The 16,684-nt window shown below is 38.8% G+C and overlaps 1 protein-coding gene and 1 pseudogene across 2 annotated transcripts in view; one reads left to right on the top strand and one right to left on the bottom strand.

Moving 5' to 3' along the window:
- Positions 1–16,684, bottom strand: part of TMTC2 (transmembrane O-mannosyltransferase targeting cadherins 2) — a 398,878-nt gene that overhangs the window by 61,762 nt on the left and 320,432 nt on the right. For both annotated transcript variants that reach the window (XM_036300084.1, XM_036300085.1), the window contains exon 10: positions 772–886. In XM_036300084.1, the coding sequence (XP_036155977.1) occupies positions 772–886 (115 nt within the window). The remainder of the gene's footprint in view (positions 1–771; positions 887–16,684) is intronic.
- On the top strand, positions 3,188–15,997 carry LOC118649685 (annotated as a pseudogene).

Here is a 16,684-nt window from a genome sequence, read left to right on the forward strand (position 1 = left end):
TGAAGCATTTAGATGATTTAATAGAGTGAAATTCAGGTGAGAGTATGGCAAAAGACATATCCATATTTCTAATAGAAAAAAATAAAACATTTTAAAAAACTGTATAAATTATGTCAGTTTCTTAAAAACATCCTACTTTAACCTAAACTCTACTTAAGGATGCATTGGCTTTTTATATTCACAACAAAAATTGTTGATCTGCCTTTAAATTGTTTCACTATTATTCTAGAAGCCTTCCTAATCATTTTTCTGAATATAGAAGCACTAAAGATATACATACCTGACAGTTTTAATTATTGGGCCATTTTGAGAATTTGAAAGGCCTTAAGTATATTTGTATTTTATAATCTTCTCCACACCAAACAAAATCCAATGTAACCACATGGCACATTCAGTGCATTTAATTAAAAAAACCCACAAATATTGAGATGCAGTTGACTAACAGACATATGTTTTGTTTTGGAGATAATTAATTAGACAGTTATTAATTTCCACTGTGCAATTTTCTTTTTGTATTTTATGAGCAATATTTTTGAAGGGAAGGGGAACGGGGTCTCAATAATATTTAGATAATCCTGAAAACTCGTATGTCCTACATAATGTACACATAAACTAGAATGAAAAAAAAAATAGTCCTGATTTTAACATGGATAAGCAGAATAATTCAATTTATGGATGTGGAATGAGGTAGTATGATGGGGAATTAGTAGAATTAACAGTGTTCCCAAAGCCACAGTGCTGGCCTTTTAAGGTACAGTAGCAAAAACTAACCTGAGCATGTGGGCAGCATTGAAGACCACATCAAACTCTGTGCTGTCCAGTTCTGCTGCTTTTTTTGCCATCTCGGCTGCTTCTAACAGGCGAGCTTCTTCCAGAAGAAACTGACCTGTAAAGTAGGAAAACAGAAGAGCTCCAACTTAGAAAACAATAATGCTTTGAAATAAATAAAGCTGCTATAGAGAAAAGTATAAAAGCAGTGATTAAGGTGATATAAAGCTAAGAATTACATGCGCCGTATACATAAATGCTCATATGTACTCATATTTAACAGGCCTTTCTTTGCATTGCAGGACATTGCGATGCATCTATCTTCTACATTAACAATTTTTTCTTAAAATAAAATCCTGTATAGACTATTGAAGCAAGAAATAAAATGAATAAAAGATACGTTACAAATAATAATATAAAAGACATACCATATTATGTAAAAATGTAAAAAGAAAACAATTTTTAAAGTCTAATGGGAAGAATATTATTTTCGTTCCAGTTTTACTAAGAAATAAATGACACATATCACTGTGTAAGTTTAAGGCACACAGCTTGATGGTTTGATTGGTATCTTTGTGAAATGATTACCAAAGCTTTCTAATATAAAAGTGTGTGAGATTTAAGGCATTGTATCAGTCCCGTTGCTGAATCTGCAGCTCAGGTGCAATATATTTCACTAAGCCACCAATCAACTGGTTTAAACATTCACCTGTAAATTCATTACATGTGATACAAAAGGAGTATAAAATTTAATTATTAGCTATAAATCTTTGAGGTCCTGGGACGATAGTTCCTTTGTAGGAAAAAAAAAAGATATTTACCAATAGGAGTTCAGTTGATTTTAATTATTGGTCCTTTAAAATAGCTTCTGTCTCTGATGCATATACACTAAAAGGGCTATGCATACTGAGATATATTTAAGTAACAGGAAATTTATTAAAAGAACATAGAAAGATCGGCTTAGCTCTTAGATTAACTGTTAATTAGATTCACTGGCAAACGTGGAAGAAATATTAACTGGTTCAGATTTTTGAGATTCCTTTCAGGCCAGCTCTACAAGGTTAAAATCATTGCAGATAGAGCCACACAAGTCTTTAAAGCTGTACTTCCAGAATTGTTATATAATGCTATCCCAGAATCACATAGTAAAAGCAAAGAAAAAAACATAAAAGTTGAGCTCAATTTTAAGAGTGTAACTATGCAAGTAGAGAGAATAGGTGCTTCTTCAGAGCTAGGGCTTTATTAACAGTTAAAGTTATGATGTTAAGCCTCATCTGATACCGCTTTTAAAATGAAAACCAAATCAAGGGATGACAGAGATATGCAGAAACAATCCGACAGGCTTACAGAGTTGTGACCTAATGATTATTTCTTTTTGTTTGGGGTTTCCTGTTAGCAATACAAAAATAGCTTTAGAAATGATTTTTAAGTCCTAAGCTACACACAGAAAACAGAAAAAAATAAAAATGGTAAAATCCTCCCAGGTGACTGTTGGAAGAGGCATTAGCTACTGTTCATCTAATAAATAACACAAATCGTTTTCTAACCCATAGAGACCAGTCCTTAATATACCAGGAGAAATTTCCTGCTTTTAGCAATAAACCACAGCCACTGCCTATCCGTAAGCATTTCTAATCTTCAATTGGTAAAGAATGGTAAGTAAAGATAAGCCTTGGATTTCAAGCCTGCATTTTTCAATAAACTGACAGTTCTAAAATCAGCGCTTGGAGATGTATCAGCTGCTTCTACAAAAAACTTTATATCACTTTCTTAGTCGCCTAACATTCTGTGCCTTTCTCATCTCCCAAAGTAAACATAATTGTTGGGTTAGATAATGATTAAGGAAACAGGGTTGTAAATAGTTACATTTATAAATAGAAAAACACATTACTCATAAAATTCATGTATGTGCTAACTCTACAAATATGTTGATGTGGCATTCAATTTAAAGTGTACATGCTTTACAAAAAGTAAATCAAAAATTAGACAATACATAGCATACTGAATAATTACTGTCTCCTCATATATATCAGCAAAGGACACGAGGCTAAATAAACCCATTCTTTAGTTAGTTATGCTTATTATAGATTGTTTGAATTAAAATGTAATGTTAATTGCTACGTGTCTTCAAAACATGTTTACCTAAAAAAGTATTAATATATTTATGAATTATGTGACACTTAAAGAATGATGTCAGAATTTATTAATTGTTCTTTTTTCTTTTCAGACAGATATTAACTCTGAAATATATTTTGTTATTAATAGTTAGAAAGATGAAATGATTAACTGAATAATGTAAGTTTTCTTAAAATTCATCACTCCAGAGAGTAGAGGGAAAGGAAGACATAATAGCGCAGATGAAAAAGAGAAAAAAGGACATGATATCTATACTGTCCACATAGAAAGGGTCAGTGACAAGATGTCTCTGCGCTATAATAATGATAGTGGCATAAGAGGTGAGTTTAAATGCAATGCCATGCCCCAGAGCAAAGCTCTTCTTTTTTTTAAAAAGATATTTTTAGAGATAGAGAAAGGGAGAGAGAGAGACAAACATCTAAACGTGGACTGACTATCTCCTGCACATGCCCCACTGGGGACAGAGCCAACATCCCAGGCATGTGCCCTGACTAGAATCCAACCTGCAACCTTTCAGTGCATGGATGACACCCAACCCACACTGAGTGACACCAGCAGGGACCAGGGCAAAGCTTTTTTCAAGCTATGTTAATGTTAAACACATCTGTAACGATTCAAAATCACCAACAAAAGAGGAACATTAACTAATTGTGTAAAATCAAATATACAATTTTATCATAATTTTTACTTATGCTTTAAGTTAGATTTGCCATTGAACATGCTTTCTGTAAACAGTTTGCAAATTTTCAAAACAACGTGAAAACACATACTTTTTTATTGTAAATGGTGACAGAAATAATTCTCATATAGTAATTTTACAACAGTAGAATGCATTCATCATATTAACATTCAGAAAAACAATATCACAACATATCAGTTAGGTATTTGCATAATTCCCCCCATTCTGTTCTTGACAGGCTATAAATCTCAATAGTCCAGCATTGATATTATTATGATAAAGGCATAAAGTACTATGAAGTGTAAATCATTTGGTATCTGTTTTGCAACTGAGTTTGAAAACATGAGCTGAAGTAGAAAGTAAATTCTTATTCTTCTATGTTTATAATGATTGTTTTGATTTGTTTTTTAAATATAGCGCAGAACTGATGACAGAGCAATAAGCATTTCAAATCCATAGAACGAACATAAATCGGTAAACAAATATATACCAAGTTCCTTCTTAATAATAACTATCCAAATACCTAAATTGCTATGTTATTAGGGGAATAATAAGAAACACAATTTGCCCTACTCCTTCCAGAAGACTTTATCTCAAATCACTCTTCCTCAACCAACTTCATTTATTACTAGAGGCCCAATGCATGAAATTCATGCAAGAGTAAGCCTTCCTTCTCTGGCTGCCGGCACCAGCTTCCCTCTGGCACCCAGGACCCGGGCTTACCTGTGGCCGCCAGCAGGCACCCGGGACCTGGGCTTCCCTTGCAGCTCTGGCTTCATCTGAAAGGATGTCTGGTCTAATTAGCATATTACGCTTTTATTATTATAGACTAGAGGTCTGGTGCACGAAATTTGTGCATGGGGAGGGTGTGTGTCCCTCAGCCCAGCCTGCACCCTCTCCAATCTGGGATCCCTCGAGGGATGTCCGACTGCCCGATCCCAGTGGATCGGGCCTAAACGGGCAGTCAGACATCCCTCTCATAATCCAGGACTGCTGGCTCCCAACTGCTCACCTGCCTGTCCACCCGATTGCCCCTACCCACTTCTGCCTGCCAGCCTGATCACCCCCTAACCACTCCCCTGCCAGCCTGATTGACTTCTAACTGCTCCCCTGCCGGCCCAATTGCCCCTAACTGTCCTCCCCAGCAGGCCTGGTCGCCTCCAACTGCACTCCCCTGCAGGCCTGGTCACCCCTAACTTCCCTCCCTTGCCGGCCTGGTCCCCCGCAACTGCCCTCCCCTGCAGGCCTGGTCCCCCCCAACTGCCCTCCCCTGCAGGCCTGATCGCCCACAACTGCAGGCCTGATCGCCCACAACTGCCCACAACTGCCCTCCCCTGCTGGCCTGGTCCCTCCCAACTGCCCTCCCCTGCTGGCCTGATCGCCCACAACTGCCCTCCCCTGCCGGACATCTTGTGGTGACCATCTTGTGTCCACATGGGGGCGGACATCTTGTTTGAGGGTGTGATGGTCAATTTGCATATTACCTCTTTATTATATAGGATTGCTCCCACCAGAAATAGGCTGTGAATTACTTAAGCTTTGCTGAGTGTAACCTGCAGCTATACAGCCTTATTTATCCTGAACTCTCAGCCTCTAAGATTTCGCTCCACCTACATCTCTAATCCTGTTTGCCTATCTATTGTAAGTGGACATCTTTCATTTTTATGCCCAAAACGTGTCCTTCTTGGTGAATCCTTCTTTGACCACTTTTCAATAGTGGTCAAAAACTTATGATTCACTTTTCAAAAACTTATGATTTTAATTTACCATCTAAACCAAAGCACTTAAAAGAATAGGAGGGCATGGTATTATTATGCTGGAACAAGGACCATAAACCAGATTGTCCCAATTGTCCCAATATGGCCATCCCACTTATAGTACCTGTGGCAGAAAGGGGATCTCAATTCTCTCATTTTTTATTGCTCTTGGAAATTGAACCATTTTACACAAGAAGGCATTACATCCTCAAAACAAAAAGTGATCATTATCAGTAAGAGAGAAATAGGTGCTCGTCACTGAAGAATACAAAGATTGATCCAGGGCTCCAGTACGGCTACAAATGGAGTCAGGACTCTATGGAGAGTGCAGAGGGTTGGAAAGGAAAGCAAGAGAACTTGAAGGCAGGCACTTAGGGGAGTCCATCCACATGGGTGGATTCTGCAATGTCACCTTTCCCTGTGGTTCTCAAGCTTTAGTGACCATCACAATCACCTGGGAGACTGGCTAAAACACAGAGCTGGGCCCTGTCTACCCAGTTCCAGACTCAGTGGGTTTGGGAGAAAGCCTATCATTTGCCTTTTAAACAAGTTCCAAGCTGACATTATTAGCCCAGTGCTCATAATCTTAAAACCTCTTAGGAAAACAACAAAATAAATGCTTTGCACCAGACTCTGGACTCCATGTCTGAGGTTAGCTATCAGTTAGACTGAGCGCTTCTGGTTAATTCACTGCAAGTGCCACGCCTTTCCCTATATCACAGGCATAATGGCCAGGCTGCACACACGCACATATGTATGAAGAATAAGATATACTCATTAAATACAAAATTACTCTTTCAAATTTTTAAAAATAAGGTGATTTAAGAGTTCTATCCCTCAAATGCAGAAGAGATTTCTGAGAAATTACTTCTTTTATATGCAGCAGACAAATACATTCTTTGTGTTTGATAATAGAGTAGAATTTCAAATAAAGAAACCGCAAAAATCTTAAGTAAAATAGATTTTGTTCTCATGGGTGTACTGTGCCACCACACTTGACCATTATTTCTTTGGTGTGTAATTTGTCTTACCCAAGTTAATTATCATAATCTTATTTAACTGTCTCAAATTAAAGGGAGAAAAAAAGAAAAATGAGATGAGAAATTGAAAAAAAAAAAAAAAAAAGACAGTTGAGTAGGAAAAAACAGAAGAGAATAAAAAAGAGGAAACATTCTCTCCAGGTCCAGATGCAAACAGTGTAAGTTTCCCCATCAGAGTTATACCTTTTCTTCCTGGACAATTCTCTAACTGAACCATTTAAATCGTTTGGTAAATTTTTACCAATGTTTCAATATGATAATCCTGTGAAGATCAATTCTTCAGTAATTCCTGGATTTAAAATTGATGTCTTAAAGGTAGAAATCCATAAAAATGTAAGCTGGCCTTAATCTACAGGCTCAAACACTGCTTTGTAAAAGTTCTACATATAAGCCCCCTAGATTAGTCGGGATGGGCATTTCTTACTAAAATATGATGAAAAATTTGCCCTTCTGTTCAATGCAACTAAATGAAGTGGCTAAAATAATCCATAATAGGTGTCATGATGACAGAATTCTTTTTAGAAAAAAAAAATCATTCAAATGTCACTTTAAGAAATCTGCAAGGACAAATGAAAATCTTTTATAAAATAACTAGAACATAACATTCTCAGTAAAATAGTTGCCCTTGGGAGACAACATCAGATTATCGAAATGTATCCAGAATGATTTTCCTTCTGCTGATACTACCCTGTCTCAAGCCATCATCAACACTCTGGATTACAGCAATAACCTGCTAACTGATCATACTTCTGCCCTTGATTTTACAGGATATTCTCAACACAGCAGTCAGAATGATCCCGTTAAAATGGAAGATCCAGTCGTTATACAGCTGAGACAGGGAAGGCGCAAATTATTATACAATCTGATATGATCAGCACTGGTTCCTTGCCCCAAATCCCTGCCTCAGTTCTCTGACCTTATCTCCACTGTCTCTTACTACCCTCCTTTTGGTCATATATTCAATCTCCATTGGCCTCCAGTAGTTTATTTGACACACAGGAGGAACACAGACTCCTACTCCTCTTTTCCTGGAATGCTCTTTCCCAAAACACCACAAAGGTTCATTCTCTTATTTCTGGCACACTGTGGTGATTTAATAAATATATGTTCAATGACTGGACTGAATTAACCAATCATATCCCTACATGACTAGTTGTTTCATCTTCAAAAAGCAAGTCATAATCCATCCAGCATAGGTCAGCAGGCATCTGTTCACATCCTCTCGCCTTATAGTGATGTTAGGCAAGGCTGCAGTGAATGGCCACACATGCTGGGCATTGCACAATTTCCAAGGTTGCCATTCACAGTGAAGTCTCTAGGAACTATGAATAGTGCCTCCTTGTTTTGAGCAATCTGGCAGTCTGAATTTACATCTCTGAATTGCCTTGGCATACAACAAATAATCCAGACATCAATCAGGCCTTCTAAGATATCTTAATTCTGGAACAGGTCAAACTATGCAATTGGGCTAAAAAATATATTATATTTCACTGTACTAGGAATGAATTCAATGGCTGGGAAAAGAAAAAGAAACATAATATAGCCAATGTAGCTTAATATAGCCAATCTAAGTAATGTATAATGTGCCTAATATACACAAGATATGGGGACACTTGCAGTCAGAGATACAAAGATAAGTGAAACATTTATCCTTGAAACAATGCATATTCTGGTAGAGGAAACAGGATGGACAGAGTTTAACCACAAAATGGATATACATTTGAAAATGGAGGTACAAAGTAACACAGGTTAAGTGGATAAAGACAAGTTTTTGTTTGGTTTTATTCAACTTATAAAGTTGAATGTGCATAAAGTAAAGGGCACAGGTGATTTATCATAAAATGGCTATGATCCTATAATCAGTAGCCATATCATGACAAAGAACATCACTGGCATCCAGAAGAAATTGTTGATACCTGGGGACTTTTCAAAGACTCAAATCACTGGGACAGGGAAAAGACCATGGTAAAAATATTGAGGCTGGCTGGCCTTGGTGACGTCTAATGGTAACAAGATGGGTGGGTAAAGTGGAACTGAGGCAAAAATCTTCATGAGTGTTTCTATTAGGGGAGGTGAATAAGGCATTCCTGACAAGACAGAGTTGGTGAAAAGCAACAGTCAGGATTTATAGACTAGTGGTCCAAAGAAGATGCTGCTCAAGAAGGCTGGTTACTTGTTAATAGACACTAATTTTCCCTGGGAGAACTAAAACTATGGAGGAGAAGCTTCTCCTCTGCTTTTCTGAGACTTGCTGAGCAACTCTCTTGCAGAGCATCTCTTGAATTTCAGGAATGCTCTCGCTCTTTAAAACCAGTATCTCTCCCTTTCCATTAGTTTTGTTTTGTGTTTTGTGTTTTGTGTTTTGGCAGCCTGAGTTAAGAAAAGCTGTGGCTTACTGAGACCCAGCGAATTAGGTATGCCAGAGTTACTGGCCAAATACAGAAGTTCACCAGGTGAACAACTAAAGGACACCCAGGAGATCAATCTAGACCAGTGGCCGGCAAACCGCGGCTCGCGAGCCACATGCAGCTCGTTGGCCCCTTGAATGTGGCTCTTCCACAAAAGTGCGGGCACACATGTACAGTGTGATTGAGCCTTCGTGGCCCATGCGCAGAGGCTGGTTTTCAGGAGGAGATAGACGAAACAAGTATACAAGACGAGTGTGGATGGGAAAGTTGGAAGGGGTCGACCTCAGCGAACGTACCTTGATCAGATTGAGGACGTTTTTAGCAAAGGCCAGCTTAGGAGTAACCTAATTAAGTTAATAACAATGTACCTACCTATATAGTTTAAGTTTAAAAAATTTGGCTCTCAAAAGAAATTTCTATCGTTGTACTGTTGATATTTGGCTCTGTTGACTAATGAGCTTGCTGACCACTGATCTAGACCCCTTATTTTGAGGTGGTGAGGTTGGATCTGTCCTAAATGAACATGAGACCATGAATTTGCCCTGAATTGGACATATAGCATGAAAGATGTCTAGGGAAAAGGAGATTAGAGAAACAGCAGTCCAGGGCCCCATGCTCAATTGAAAGGAGGTCAGCAAGGTTTTCATCTCTTCATTGAATTTATTTCTCCCTGGCCCTTTACAAAATGGGTATGATGCCAAAAAAAAACATTGAGGGATTTACGAAGACTGTGATATGGGGAATGGCAGGGAGAAGAGGGAACTGGGGGGAATTGAAGAGAAGAGGTAAAAAAGAAAGAAGAAATAGGGGATGGGACAACGAGGGGGAAAGCAACACAGTCTCTTTACAGTTTTAAGTAATACATAGATTCAATAGGGATCATGTGTGATCCAACAAGGAAGAGAATGTCATACTGAGCTGCAAACAATCTGAGATTTATCACCTAAGGGGAACACACAAAGGAAAAGACATAACTAGATGAGGGTAGACCCGAATCAAAGACACAGAGGTGAGCAGCCTCCTTTTGTTTTAGGATACTGTGCATTCTTAGACAAGGAAAGAGAAGGTGTAGGCAGAAGGAGGTAGGCAGAAGGCAGACTCACACAGGTGCTGAAGTCACTGAAGAAAGAAGCTTAATCTGAGACTTAATTATGGTGGGCGGCAATGAACACTGAGAGGTGGCCCAATGAGCTTACATCCTCTTCCTGAGGAGAGCTCAGTTTTCACATAGCGCTCCCAGGCCATCTCCAAGGGCTTTGGGGAGGTGCTGCTTTACAGATGTGTCCACTGAGGCACAGAAGAGTAAACAGCAGGATACACAAACTTTGGAACCAATGCTTTAATCAGAATGCAAACAAGAGTGACAAAGTGCATTCATTAGCTAGATCAAAATAGCTAAGACTGGAAAAATAGTATCCCCCTCTCGTCTCTTCCCACTCCATCTCTCTTTCCTCCCCACCTCCTCTCCCTCTATTGCTGTATATAATTGTTACTTATAATCCTCCTTCTTCTTGAAAGCAATTACTCTCTTTCTCTCTGGTCTTTAGTCTGTATGCTGATGGGTAAAGATTGCCCTTTATTTTTATTCCTAGGTTTTTATTCTACCTTCTCTTCCTTAATTTCTGCTCCTCATTTATATATCGTATTCAGACATTTTTCTATATGATTCATTCTCCAGGATCGTAGTAGAGTTTCTATTATGATTTTAAATAATAAATGGTCATTGTTACAATGAATGTACTGAGCATCTATTATATGCTAGTTATTTTATAAAATGTAAATGAATCCTCACAATTTGAGGCAGTAGCAATCATCTCCACATTAAGAAACTGAGGAGCAGAAAGGCTAGCAGAAGGCAGAACATGCTCAGGGAGATAATTAGCAGTAGGGCTGGGCATGCCTCATTTCCAAATCTATGATCCACTGTCCAAGTCCATTACACTATCTACTCCCTAATCAAAAATTTAATTCAGCTCTTACAATCTTGCTTTTGTGGTTTCTTGAGTCTTATACAAAGACAGATTCAAAAGAATATCGGTGAATTGTTGCTATGGTCTGAATGTCTGTGCCTTCTCTTCCTCCTCCTCCCACTTATGTGCTGAAATCTTAACCCCCAAGCCTATGGTACTTGGAGGTGGGCCTTTGAGAGGGGCTTATGTCATGAGGGTGAAGCCCTGGTGAATGGCATTACTGCCCTTATAGAAGAGACCTCAAAAAGCTCCTTGGCCCTTCAAGGACTTGAGAACAGAGAGACAACAGCTGTAAATGACGAAGCAGGTCTCCCCAGACACTGAACCTGCCAGAGCCATGACCTTGGACTTCCAGTCTCCGGAACTGTGAAAAATAAATGTCTTGTTCATACATAACCCTTTTTATGGTGTTTTGTTATAGCAGCCCAAAAGGACTAAGACAAGTACTCAACTGCAACTTCTGAGCAAAGCATGATGTAGTTATAAGTAATTTAAAACCAAGTGGATTCTATCCCCATGTGAAAAATGGAAGCAGAGATGAGACCAGGAAGGAGTAAAAGTAACTGAAATCCAGTGCATCCTTCTTAGCTGACCACCTTCTCTGTGCGAGGCACAGTGGTCAGTGCTGGAATCCCTGGAGCAAGGCAGCTCTGGTTATTCCCAAAACTCTGGTTTTGAGCCACAGGTTCCTCGTTTATTTAAACAGCGATAACCTTGCTGTGTCATCAGAAGAACTAAACGAGGCAGCATAAGTAAACGCAGCAGCATCAGGTCTGGAGCCTTGCCTCCAGTCTTTTTTTAAACTCTCCTCCACATGGGCCTTCCCTTGCTCTGTCCCTGTTAGCCTCTCTCCCTGCCCCCAGGACGGTCCTTCCTTCCTGAGGCCTTAAGTACAGGATTAGGAGAGCCCCAGTCCTCCAAAACCTCAGCATTCTGGGTCTGTCACCAGTGAGGACCCACCAGGCTTATGTCTAGTAAGAGCCAATATCTTTGTAGGATCCAGGCAAACCATAAACATATTATGGGTTTAAGAGTCAGATGAGGTTAAAATCCTTGGTCTGACAACTTACTAGAGCTAGAGTCTTCAATATGTCAAACTCTTGATACCTTAAGTCTTGCATCTGTAACATACTGATAACATTATTTCTGCACAGGGTTAGTTACTCAAGTGAGACAACATATACAAAAAAGCACCCAGCACTGGGTCAGAAACATAACAGTGGAACCCCGAGCTTCAATAATAGCACCATTATTAAAAAAGCGTAGAGGTGCCCAGCATACACCAAGCATTTTTCTTTATGCAAATTCTCAGAAATCTGGAGTCAAGGTCATACCATATTACTTGAGTGCATTTAATCATTCTCATATTAGGAAGTATCTTATAATCCTTATATACTTAATAGTATTTTTTTTTGAAGAGTCATAATAAAACTTGGTGGGTGCTATAGTCTGAATGTTCGTGTCCTCCCTAAATCTATGTTTTAAAATCCTAACTCCTAAGGTGATAGTTTTAGAGGCAGGGGCTTTGGAGAGCTCTGCCCTCATAACTGGGACTAGTGCCCTCATGAAACAGGCCACAGAGAGATCCCTCACTCCTTCCACCAGGCAAGTATACAAGAAGCCTGAAGCCCAGAAGAGGGCCTGCACTGGACCATGCTGGCACCCTCAACTCAGACCTCTAGCCACCAGGACTGTGAGAGATACATTTTTGTTGTTTATAAGCCACCTAGTTTGTGGTATTTTGCTATAGCAGCCTGAAGGAACTATGACAGTGGGTCTTGAATTTAAATTTCTTTGATTTCTAATAAAATTTTATGTTTACCTGTCTTTTAAAACCTGTTATATTTTCTCTTTTAGAATTATTTGTTCAAATTCCTTGGTCTTTGTATTCTATTTATTTTCTTTGTAGTTTTAGAGTTTCTCATGTCTTAAATACACTGAGCTTTTGCTTTTATGGAAATTATTTCTTATCACTTTACTATTTGTTCTTTAGCTATAGTCCTTTTGTAAAAAACATTGATCCTTTAATTTTTCCTTGTAAGCTTAGAGAATCCTTTTCTTGCCCCCCCCCCCAACCCCCCTTTTTACTCATGTGAAAGTTTTAATTCCAAAGGCTTTGGAAAGTATCTCACATAAAACACACATAGGTATGAATATCAAATAATATTATTAGACACACTGTAGTAACAGGGAATTTTAAAATAAAAAAATCACAGGTAAGAATTAAAATAGTGTGGAATAACATTTAAAAATAGTATCCAATTCTAATTATGTATCTGTGAATGGCCTGTGCTATCCTTGAGACACTAAACACTGATATTTTCACAAAATGTTTTGGTCTTAAGCAGTAAATATAATTGTAACCTCAAGTTAATTTTGCAAACACTCACCAAAAATGTATTTTCACTTTTAATCAAGGAAATATCATTATATAGGTCATTATTTAATTTAAATAACTGCTCTTACAGTTTCAGAAGTGATTAAAAATGAAATGCTATAAACAACCAATCTCAGTTCATCATCTTCTAACTAGTTTTAATTATGAATAATAAAAATAACTACAGGCCTCTCAACAATTCAACCCATATTTCAAGCTTCTTCTTTTCTCTTTTTGTGTGCACTGATGAACAATCCAACATATTTTTAACAATTTCCCTCAGTACTTATTTTAAAAATAAAATTTAATAGTATATAAACCATCATGGAGAAAAACGGACTAGTACAATATTAACAGAAGATTTTGAACTTAAAAATTGAAAGACCTGGACTCTTCAAGTTTTCCCACAACTACATATATTGAAAATTTCTGATTCACAGGGTTTAGATGATGAAAAAGTTCAGAATCAAGAAAACACCGGGTAAGAAGGTAAAGTGTTTGATAAATGTAGTAAGACATTTTCAGGATGCTAAAATTGATAGTAGAGCCAAATCATAATAATAATCCAGATAATCATAGTTTTTAAAATTTCTATACTTCTCTGTGGGCCCAAGAGAAAAAATGATATACTACCCTCAGTGTTAGAAATGATTTCATGGTTGTCTGGACCATCCCTCTCCCCTTTGAAAATACTTGAATTTTCTCTAATCCTATATAATAAAAGGGTAATATGCAAATCGACTGAACCATGAAATGACTGGTCACTATGATGCACACTGACCACCAGAGGGCAGACGCTCAATGCCGGAGCTGCCCTCTGGTGGTCAGTGCGCTCCCATAGAGGGAGCACTGCTCAGCCATAAGCCAGGCTTGTGGCTGGCGAGCGCAGTGGGGTGGCGGGAACCTCTCCCGCCTCTGCTGCAGGCAGGCGTAAGGAGCGAGGGGTCCTGGACTGCAAGAGGATGCAGGCTGGACTGGACACCCCCAACCCCCGCCCACAGTGCATGAATTTCATGCACTGGGCTTCTAGTGTCCTTATAAACCCACACTTGAAAAATCTTCAGTGAGCACTCATTTCACAACCTGACAGCTCTCGTAATTTGGATGTTACCCCTTCTATGAAGCCAGAAATGTATTTCTCATAGCTCCTAGTTATGGTCGTAGTTCTGTCCTTGACCTGTTCCCCAGACATAGGCTATGCCTTTTGCCTCTTGCATTTTGTGTCCTTTGATGTTTTCCATTGCACCCTCTCATTTCTATAGGTTTGTCTGGTGAGCTCCTACTCATCACTCCAATATAGCTTGCAGGCAAGTTGACCAGATGTAGTTCTCCTGCACCCCAGCCACCCAGGTCAAGGCATCTTAATTATACTGTGTCTTCTCTAAAAAACTAATTGCAACTGTTATTAAATAATTATTTACACAATTTGTGCCTCTCTCACCAGTGTGCAGTCTCCAATGGAACCTGTCTTGTTCCTTGCCATGTCCCTACATATAATATAGTGCTTGATGAACACTGACTGGAGGAAGAGCTTCGGAACTCCTCACTATATAGCTGAACCCTGAGAAATGAACATCACCCAGAGGGAGTATCAATAATGAAGGAAGTGAAGCTCAAATCTGCACTCAGCAGCACATGGATAAGAGGTAGATGGGAAAGAAAAAAACAAACAAAAACCATAGGAGGTCCACATAAAAGAGCACTTCTCAATAAGGTTTATCGCAATCTGCCCACGTTCAATTTTTGATGCCTTTGTCCTTTGTATGTAATGAATTCCCATTTGTACAGGTTCATACATAGTATTGACTCAAGTTGTTTGAATCTACATCAAATTTACTGCTGTGCACATAATGATAACATCTATGATATGTTCTTTCCATGTCTTGACTGTCATTCTTTCGACAGAAGCTTCCTATTGGAACTATAGGGAAAATCCATGGAAAATCCCTTGAATTACAGGCCCCTATGAGATACCAAGGCACCAAGTTCTCACCTTTGACATCTATAAACTAAATTCCATAAAGACTTCAGATGATTTGTTTCATATGGACACTGGCATACACGGATGGCACATAAAGACAACATTATACGATCCTTGATTTCCTCATTTGAAACCCATTTTCTACACATTCTTTCCTTAAAATTTTTGATGAAAACTAATGAGAGGAGCTTCATAGAGACAGCGCCGGGGCAAGTGTGAGCCAGCTGGGTGACTATGTGCTCCCTGAGGAAAAGCAATTAGACACGGGCAAAGGAGATCCTAAGAAGCCGAGAGGCAAAATGTCCTCGTATCCTTTCTTTGTGCAAACTTGCCAGGAGGAACACAAGAAGAAGCACCCAGGTGCTTCAATGAACTTCTCAGAGTTTTCTAAGAAGTGCTCCAAGAGGTGGAAGACCATGTCTGCTAAGGAGAAAGGAAAATCTGAAGACATGGCAAAGGCGGACAAGGCCCAGTTACGAGAGAGAAATGAAAGGTTACATCCCTCCTAAAGGGGAAACAAAAAAGAAATTCAAGACTCAACACACCCAAGAGGCCTCCTTCGGCCTTTTTCTTGTTTTGTTCTGAGTATCACCCCAAAATCAAAGGAGAGCATCAACCTACCCCTTGGTGACACTGCAAGAAGCGGGAAGAGATGTGGAATCACACTGCTGCAGATGACAAGCAGCCTTATGAAAAGAAGCCTGCTAAACCGAAGGAGAAATATGAAAAGGATATTGCTGCATGCCGAGCTAAAGCTAAGCCTGATGCGGCTAAAAAGGGAGTGGTCAAGGCTGAAAAAAAGCAAGAGAAAGAAGGAAGAGGAGGAAAATGAAGAGGAGGAGGAGGAGGAAGAAGACGATGATGATGATGATGATGAATAAGTTGGTTCTAGCAGGGTTTTTTTTTTTCTTGTCTATAAAGCATTTAATCACCCCGTACATAACTCACTCCTCTTAAAGAAAAAAAATTAAAATGTAAGGCGGTGTAAGATTTGTTTTTAAACTGTACAGTGCCTTATTTTGTATAATTAACACATGACCGAATGTGTTTTTAGATAGTCCTGTCCTGGCGGTATTTTCAATAGCCACTAACCTTGCCTGGTACGTATGGGGGTTGTAAACTGGCATGGAAATTTAAATTCTTGTTGGTGCACAGCACACATTGGTTATATGTGGGGATGCCAGTTTTTTCATCTTCAGTTGTCTCTGATGCTGCTATTACAAAATAATTGTTGTTCCATTAACTGAATACCACTCTGTAATTGCAAAAAAAAGTTGCAGCTGTTTTGTTGACATCCTAAATGCTTCTCAGTAAATACAGTTTTTTATTAGTATTGTTGTCTTTTTCATAGGTCTGACATTTTTCTTCTTGAGGGGAAGCTAGTCTTGCTTTTGCCCATTTCAGATCAAATGTTTATTACAGCGTTTATCTTTTCATATATCTAGCTGATAAAAAGCATTTGTCTACACACCCTGTGTACTCGTGATAAGGGCAATGAGAACTGAATTGAGGCTGTTTTTATCCGTAACAAACTCAAAATTCTGGTCAGTTGATAATTTTCACATAGC

Source organism: Myotis myotis, unplaced genomic scaffold (assembly GCF_014108235.1).
Source record: "Myotis myotis isolate mMyoMyo1 unplaced genomic scaffold, mMyoMyo1.p scaffold_m19_p_3, whole genome shotgun sequence".
Lineage (NCBI taxonomy): Eukaryota > Metazoa > Chordata > Mammalia > Chiroptera > Vespertilionidae > Myotis > Myotis myotis.